The 8,882-nt window shown below is 41.7% G+C and overlaps 1 protein-coding gene across 1 annotated transcript; it reads left to right on the top strand.

The window, feature by feature from the left end:
* Positions 1–2,914: 2,914 nt before the first annotated feature.
* LOC135092010 (myb-like protein X) lies at positions 2,915–3,632 on the top strand. Its single transcript, XM_063990121.1, has 2 exons — positions 2,915–3,228; positions 3,461–3,632. The coding sequence occupies exons 1-2, from the start codon at positions 2,915–2,917 to the stop codon at positions 3,630–3,632; spliced, it is 486 nt and encodes a 161-aa protein (XP_063846191.1).
* Positions 3,633–8,882: the final 5,250 nt, after the last annotated feature.

The raw sequence follows: 8,882 nt of genomic DNA, 5'->3' as shown, positions 1-8,882 counted from the left end.
ATCGTTTACATCGTGTTACCTAACTGTTTTTCATACTTGTTTCTTTTATTTATTTTTTTCTCTCTCTCATATATATATATATATATATATATATATATATATATATATATATATATATATATATATATATATATATATATATATATATATATATATATTTTGGCATGCATAATTCTTAGCTACTGGTGGGTTTCCCTTAACTTATTTATTTCATCAGTGAGCTCTGTGTGTGTGTGTGGGGGGGGGGGCTCTGAGTCAAGCGTTTGTGAGAGTGTATGGAGGAGGAGGAGGAGGAGGAGGAGGACGAATACAAAGGAAAGCCAAACAGCAACAGACCTCTTAGTCCTTGCAAGGCTGTCTGGTAACTACTTCTAACTAGCTACAGGGAAGAGAGACAGGACAGCATAGCAGAAGAAAGCTCCTTCCACCCATCACTCCCTCCAGCTTGTCGCTGGCATGGAAATAGTTGGGAAAAAGTACCATGCAGTATGGAAAAACTGACATGGAATTTTCATGAGGAAAGAATGAAAGGAGGAGTTCTCCTATTTACCCTACGGTGAACTCTATACGCCTATCTGAAAGTAAATACAATTTATTATAAAATTTGTCTGTAAAATAAGAGTTTATTAGTGAATTTAGCTTAATTACTCGGACAAGAAGAGAGCTTGTTGGGGATTTTGCTTTTAGATATTTGTCTATTTTATTTTTTAATGATTCAATAGAACTGCTGTTTACAATTTCTGCAGAAAATTTATTCCATATATTTACTATACGAGTACGATTAAAAGAAAAAAATGTTTGACCTCGTGGGATTTAAAACGTTTGGGTATAATCTTGAATCCATTATTTCTTGTTAGGTTAGAATGATCAATAGTAAAATATTTAATTGCATCAATGTTACTATATCCTTTAAAGATTCTGAACACTTCAATTAGGTTTCCTATTATCCTGCGCTTTTATTAAACTAAATAGTTTTAGTTCTTCCAGTCGTTCCTCATACGCCTTATTACGCAATCTTGGAATCATCTTTGTGATTCTGCGCTGTATCTTCTCCTAGTTTTTTTAATGTTTTTTGTAATATGGTGACCAAAATTGTACACAGTATTCTATATGAGGGCGCACTAGTGAGTTATATAAGGCCAAAAGTATAAACATTTCTGATTTAAATTCAAAGGTTCTTCCAATGAATCCTACTAATTTTATTTGCCGTCTTTTACTGTTTTTAATGCAGTATTGACTCGGCTTTAGGTCGTTTGACACAACGACACCAAGATCTTTTTTTTATCAGGGCTTGACAGTGGCATGTTTAATTCATTACATGAATAAGGAGGAGAGGGAAAAGAGGAGAAGGAGGCGGAGAAGGACGAGGAGGAGGAGGAGGAGGAGTAAGAATGACGAGTGAGGACGAGGAGTGAGGAAAATGAAGAAAAGAGGGAGCAGAAGGACACCAAGAACAAAGAAAAAACAAGAAGCGAGACACACACACACACACACACACACACACACACACACACACACACACACACACACACACACACACACACACACACACACACACACATAAAAATAAATAAAAAAAAATATAAAAATTTGTGGATATCTATTAACGAGAGGAGAAAGAGAGAGAGAGAGAGAGAGAGAGAGAGAGAGAGAGAGAGAGAGAGAGAGAGAGAGAGAGAGAGAGAGAGAGAGAGAGAGAGAGAGCAGTGGAGGTAAGTGATGGTGGTGGTGAGTGGGATGAAGGAGTTGATGCTGTGTTTCTCTATATACTTTTTCTTTTCTTTTCCTTCTTCGTCTTTTTCTTATTCCTGTAATTTTGTAGTGAGCAACAGATGGTGCTGCGACACATCTCATGAAATGATTCTTCCACTCAGAATATTTAACCAAAGCATGTTACACTAAACAAAGAAGAAAACACTACATGCATATATACAAAATAAAACATTGAGGTTAATCAGTGTTGTTCAAAATAATGACCATCCTGTGTCCTCAGGTCACAATGATCCAGCTCCTGCTCTTCTTGCTTCCTCACTGATGCACGTAAGGGTCACGGCTCGTTTTCTTCCCTTGGATGTGTAAACGCGGAACTGAACTTACACAGTGACACGAGAATGTCGCAGTGTAAGTCATTTTAGCTGACCCCAAAACTAAACGTCAGTTACGTTGTGTGAATTGTTAACTGTGGCGAGGTTTTCCAAGGCTCTAAATGGCTGTCAGACCGTGGTGGCGTGAAAATGTTAGTGGGATATTAGTGCACAGGTGCTCGTGTATCGATAGAGACTGAGATATCAGAGATAACTGACTGAGGGAAATTAATATTTAGACAATTAAATATACTGAATCATATAAATGTATTATATCTATTGTTTTGAAGTGAGTGTTCATGATTGCAGTGTTGGTTTGGCAAAAATTAAATATCATTAATGGAAAGGTTGCATCTCTCTTACCGATGAAAAATAATCTTAATTTCTTACCTTCTTTCATTCTTGTCTCTGATTGGCTAAAGTCCTTATCACATTCTAGAACCAAGGTCTTTCATTGGCCCATCTGGTGGATGCCAAAGTGCTTTAGCTCCAAGCTGCTGAGTGGCTGCAGAAGCGACCGCTGAGGAGTATACTAACAGTCAGCTCAGGTTTTCAGCAAGACTGGCCAATGCCTGGATTTTCTACAGAAGATTTTGGCACATCGCTGAATAATACAAGATTCAACAAGAAGAACAAGAAACAACAGTCAATGGACGCTCACGAGACCCTCGGTGAAGAAGAACACGGAGAAAAATGAAACAGACCAAGCACCACAGCAAGAGGAGGAGCTTGGAAAACCTCAAAGGACTGCACCGGTCATAAGAAAACAAACACTGAAGGGGTTATGGAACCCAAAAAGCAGAGGAATAACTTAAGAAACCAAGACGCGGATGAGGATGGAATATTTGTATCCGATTATAGACCCCAACAAGAAGAAGAGGAAGAAGCAGGACATGGAGGGCGATGAAAACCAGAACAAGAAGACCAAGAAAGACACGGAGGACCACGAGAAGCAGTACAAGAACACGAAGAAGGACACAGACGACCACGAGAAGCAGGACAGGAAGACGAAGAGGGGCACGGAGGACCACAAGAACCAAGACAAGAAGAGGAAGAAGGACACGAAGGATCACGAGAAGCAGGAAGAGAAAAGCAAGGACAAGGAAGATCACGAGAACCAACACAAAAACACCAAGGGAAGAAGGCAGGAAAAAACCGAAGGAAAGGGTGGAATATGGAGTGCTGTAAACGGATTAAGGACTGCATCAAGAAATGGAACAAGAAGGATAATGAATACTACGAGGAACAGGCCAAAAAGAGCAGCACGGAGAAACGTGAGAGCCAGGCCAAGAAGAGGAAGGTAAGAGTATTGAAGACCATGATAGCCAGGCCAAGAAAGAGAAAGGGAGCAGGGCAAAGAGGACCATGACACCCAGGTCACGAAGAAGTTGCACGACAAGGAGGAACATGACAGTCAGGCCAAGAAAAAGAAAGAGGCAGGACAAGGAGGAAGATGACACCCAGGCCAAGAAAGTGAAGAGGCAGGACAAGGAGAAACATGACACACAGGCCAAAGAAAAGGAAGAGGCAGGACAAGGAGGAACATGAAACCCAGGCGAAAAAGGGGAAGGAGAAGAGAAAGAGCCAAAGAAGAGGAGGCCGCCTGGAGAATTATAAGCGTATCCTTGATCACCTCAGGAAAGAGGGGAGGGCAGGACAGCAGCAACGTGCTGAAGCTGAAGGTGGAGGCCGAAAGAGTCAAAAGAAGAGGAGTGTGAGCGAGTACTGCCGTGTTCATCTTGAGGAAAGGACACATGACGGATGCGACCGTGCGCGGCACATCCATGTCTTGTCTTTTTTGACACCACGGCGCCTCAGCCAGCATCATGTTCCTGTCACTGGCTAAGAGAGCGGGCCTCCTCACGGGCCGCGAGAAGACAGAAAAAATACTCTTCTCTACCTGGAATGGCATCCTGTTGCTGGACGTGATCATGCTCGACGAGGTACTGTTGGTGCTGAAGGACGGCCTTGCGGTCAATACGCCCATGTTGGTGTTTCCAAAGGAGGCGGAGATCACCTCTCGCAACGACGTGATAGTGCTGTCCATGAGCTTCGCCTGCAGGAGAAGCTGAGATGCGGCAGGACTTCCATCACGACGGTAGCAGCACCCTGTTCCTGCGTCACTACCGGAACGTCTGCGGCGGAGACCTCAGCCAGGGCGCGAGGGAGAGGAAAGTGTTCGCGTTTGCCGCACAAGCTTGCAAGGCGTCGAGGAGCCGCTGATGGTGCTGCTGGACGCATGCTCTACTATACCATTCTCTATCACCAAGATCGGCCGGTACAACGTGCGGTGCAGGACAGGAAGCGAGACTTGCGCTGCCGACACGAGTCATTCTGCAGTTTGGCAGCGGCACACTCACAGTGCAGATGAACACCAACCAGGGGGTTAGCGACTTCGACTTTGTGTTTGGACGACCCGCTGCTCTGTAAATTACGAGCAGCAATAGATTATGTTGATTCGACCATGACGTTGAAGCTCAACAGAAAACAATTCTGCCTCGACATCTTCCCTCACTGAGCGAAGCCGCCCTCCCGCGTCCCCTCTCCCTCTTTTTTTTTTTTTTTTTACTTATTTTTATTTTATTTTTTTTTTTATATATCATGGAGATCAGCAGAAGGAAAAAAAAATATTAAAAAGCCTGCACAAATGTAGCTCACAAAAAAGAAAATAGGAGTAGTGACCTAGGTACAGAAATAATGTGGATTAAGGACATTAGACAAAGTGTTCCGGATTAAGGATGTTAAATGAAGAAAATAGTCTGGATTAAGGATAGTGGATTAAGAAAATATCATTATTATCATTATTATTGTGAAGAAATTCACAATAATAATAGTACATTAACGGAAAAGTCTGGATTAAAGGATAATGGATTAGGAAAATAGTTAAAATTAAGGATAGTGGATTAGAAAAAAACTCTGAATTAAAGATACTGGATTAGAAAAATAGTCGGAATGAAGGCTAGTGGACTAAGAAAATAGTATTGATTAAGGATACTGAATTAAGAAAATAGCCAGAGAATTAAAGATAGTACATTAAGAAAATACTCTGGATTAAGAAAAGAGGATTAAAAATACTCAGAGATTAACGAAAGAGGATTAAAAACAGTCTGGATTAACGATAATGGATTAATAAAGCAGTCTCCATTAACATAGGCTTAAACTGCGGACAAAAAATAAACATCATGCACGGCGAAAATCTAAATGCCAGAAGTAAATAATGAATGAGGAGATTGTGATGTGAAATACTACAGCACATGGAAGTGGTACAGAAAATATTAGGGCAACACAAGGAACTCAAAAAGCGCGCCAAAATTTCACTTGTCAGGTAGAATGATGACGACAGGAGAAAGCTCTCGCTCACTCTCGCTCTGGCTCCCGGCTGTCCGCTCTCTCTTCTCCTCTCTCCTTTCCGTTCCTTTCTCTTCTCTCATCTCTCCCTCCTCCCTCCTCTCTTCTCTCCCTCTCCTGTCCTCTCCTCTCTCCTCTCCTCTCCTCTCCTCCCTCCTCTCCTCTCCTTTCTCCTCTCCTCTCCTCTCCTCTCCTTTACTCTCTCCTCTTCTCTCCTCTCCACTTTTTTCTCCTCTCCTCTCCACTCTCTTCTCTCCTCTCACTCTCTCCTCTTCTCTCCCCTTTCTCCTCTCTTCTCCTCTCTCCCTCTCCCTTCTTTTCTCCTCTCCTCTTCTCTCCCTCTCCTCTCTCCTCTCCCTTTCTCCTCTCCTCTTTCCTCTTTTCTCCCTCTCCTCTTTCCTCTTTTCTCCTCTCCTCTCTCTTTTTTTCTCTTCTCCTCTGCTCTCTTCTTTTCTTTCCTCTCCCTCTTTTTCTCTCCTCTTCTTTTTTCTCTCATTTCTTCCTCTTATCTTTTCTCTCTCTCTTCTTCTCTCTCTCCTTTTCCTCTTCTCTCTCCTCTCCTATCTCCTCTCCTCTTTTCTCCCTTTTCTTTTTTTATCTTATCTCTCCTCTCCCTCTCCTCTCCTCTCATATCCTCTTTTCCTCTCCTGTTTACTCTCTCTTCTCTTCTCTTCTCTCTTCTCTTTTCTTCTCTCCTCTCCTCTCCTCTCCTCTCCTCTACTCTTTTCTTCTTTCCTCTTCTCTTCTCTTCTCCTCTCTCACATAACCTCTCTTAACTTTTCTCCTCTTCACTCCTCTTATCTTCTCTTCCCCTTCCTTGCCTTCATATTAAATGATATTTTCTCTCTCTTCTCTTCTCTTCTCTCCCCTTCTCTCATCTCCTCTCTTCCCCTGTCCTCTCCTCCCCTCTCCTCTCCTTTCTCCTCTCTTCTCCTCTCCTCTCCTCTCCTCTCCTCCTCCTCTCCTCTCTCCTCTCCTTTTCTCTTCCTCTCTCCTTTCCTCTCCCTCTCCTCTTTTCGACTCACCATTTTCCTCTAACCTCTCCTCCTCTCCTTTCCTCTCCTCTCCTCTCCTCTTCTCCTCCTCTTTCCTCTCCTCTCTCCACTTTTTTCTACTGTTTTCTCTCCTCTCACTCTCCTCTCTTCTCCTCTCTTCTCTCCTCTCCTCTCCTTTAATCGAATCTCTCATCTCCTCTCTTCTTTTCTCTCTCTCCTTTTCTCTTCTCTTCTCTTCTCTTCTCTCCTCCTCCTCTCCTCTTCTCTTCTCCTTCCTCTTCTCCTCTCTTCTCTTCTCTCCTCTCCTCTCCTTTACTCTCATCTTCTCTCCTCTTTTTTTCCTCTTTTCTCTGTCTTCTCTAGAATCCTCTCCTCTCCTCCTCGTCTCCTCCTCCTCCTCCTCTCCTTTCTTCTCCCGTTCTCTTCTCTTCTCTCCTCTCATCTACTCTCTCTTCTACTATAGTTAGTAGCTTTCTCTTTTTTCTTGTCTTCTTTTCTGTTTGATTCCGAGTGAGAGAGAGAGAGAGAGAGAGAGAGAGAGAGAGAGAGAGAGAGAGAGAGAGAGAGAGAGAGAGAGAGAGAGAGAGAGAGAGAGAGAGAGAGAGAGAGAGAGAGAGAGAGAGAGAGAGAGAGAGAGAGAGAGAGAGAGAGAGAGAGAGAGAAAGAGAAAGAGAGAAAGAGAGAAGGAAGGAGAGAGAGAGAGAGAGAGAGAGAGAGAGAGAGAGAGAGAGAGAGAGAGAGAGAGAGAGAGAGAGAGAGTTGGAGAGAGTTGGAGAGAGAGAGAGAGAGAGAGAGAGAGAGAGAGAGAGAGAGAGAGAGAGAGAGAGAGAGAGAGAGAGAGAGAGAGAGAGAGAGAGAGAGAGAGAGAGAGCCTTCTCCCCTGCCCAGAGCCATCATTCTCCGGCAAGTCAAATCTTGGCGTGCTTTTTTGGAGTTTGTTAAGTTTGCTGTAATACATAATGTACCACTTTCATGTGTTGTAACATTTCACATCACCGTCTTGTCATTCATTACACTGTATGCCTTTGTATTTAGATTTTCGCCCTTGTATTATGATGTCTCTTTCTGTCCCCAATTTAAGGAGTTAAAGATAGTGGATTAAGAAAGTAGTCTGGATTAAGAATAAAGGATGGATAAAAGAAATAGTCGGTAATGGGGATATCAAATTACGGAAATAGTATGGATTAAGGATAGTAGATTATGAAAAGTCTACATTTAAATAAATTAAATAAATTGTCTTGATTAAGGATGATTTATGAAATATTCTGGATCAAGGACACTGGACTAAATAAATAATCTGGATTAAAGATACTGAGGATGAAATAATTGACTAGATTAAGGACTGCAGATTAGAAAAATAGCCTGAATTAAGGACAGTAGATTGAGAAGGCATTGTTGATTAAGCACAGTGAGTGGAGGACATTCCTTGGATGAAGGTCATTACGTTAAGAGAAGAGCTTACACTAAGAATTATATACAAAACAGTATTCAGGGACGAGGGACTGAAATGTTCCTTAAGGGAGCAAAGGCAGTGCTTATATATAGATATTTGGGTATTATACTATTATTTCTTATGAGAGTCTGAAACTAGGGTCCACATTCTTGTCTGCTGTGTGCTGGTGACCTGTTGATTAAATATTAACCTTGATATAAAATAACATATAAGGAGCAAGCTTTTAATACTGCCACATAACTTGCCTAGAAATATTCTCCCTTGATCATTTATTTCAATTCAGCAATAGCTATGATATACTTTTTTTTCAAAACTTCTTTGGTCACTGACACAAATTTTGCAGATAAACCAACAGACCTAAAAACATTTTTAATTAATTTTGAACACTTCAACAAGGCATTGTGCATTGCATACGACTGAATGAATCACTGTTCAAGTAACAACATATTGTGTTTGTCATTCCTATAAGTTGTTGGAAATGCTGCACCGGCTGTCAGTGACAAGAACTAGAACGGTAGCGTAAACATCGACGGCAAAGGAAGCAACAGCAAAAAACGAGTGTAATAAAACCAGCAACAACAACAACAACAACAACAAAACACAACCCTTACAATCACATTAGTAGGAATAATAAAGAGTACAAACATGCAATAACACCAAACAAGAACAACAAACACAACAACAACAACTACAACAAGCAAAAACAATCATAAAAGAGTAACATCCACACCGCAGCATTTCAACACCAGGGAAAAGACAAAAAAAAAGACTGTTAAAAAGAAAAAAAGAAAAAGAAAAAGACAATAAGAATTAAAAAAATATATGTAATGACAGGCAGATGCGGGTGAAAAAAAGGTCTGGGATAAACTGTGTCATGTTAACGCCAGTAAAAAAAAGATGGCTGCGACAGCTAAATCTTCCTTTCTACCCCGCATATACGCACCACAAACGCCACTACCACCACCAGTGCCACCACCACCACCATCACCACGACCACCAACA

This window comes from Scylla paramamosain, chromosome 39, assembly GCF_035594125.1.
Source record: "Scylla paramamosain isolate STU-SP2022 chromosome 39, ASM3559412v1, whole genome shotgun sequence".
Lineage (NCBI taxonomy): Eukaryota > Metazoa > Arthropoda > Malacostraca > Decapoda > Portunidae > Scylla > Scylla paramamosain.
This window is presented reverse-complemented; position numbering and strand designations above follow the sequence as displayed.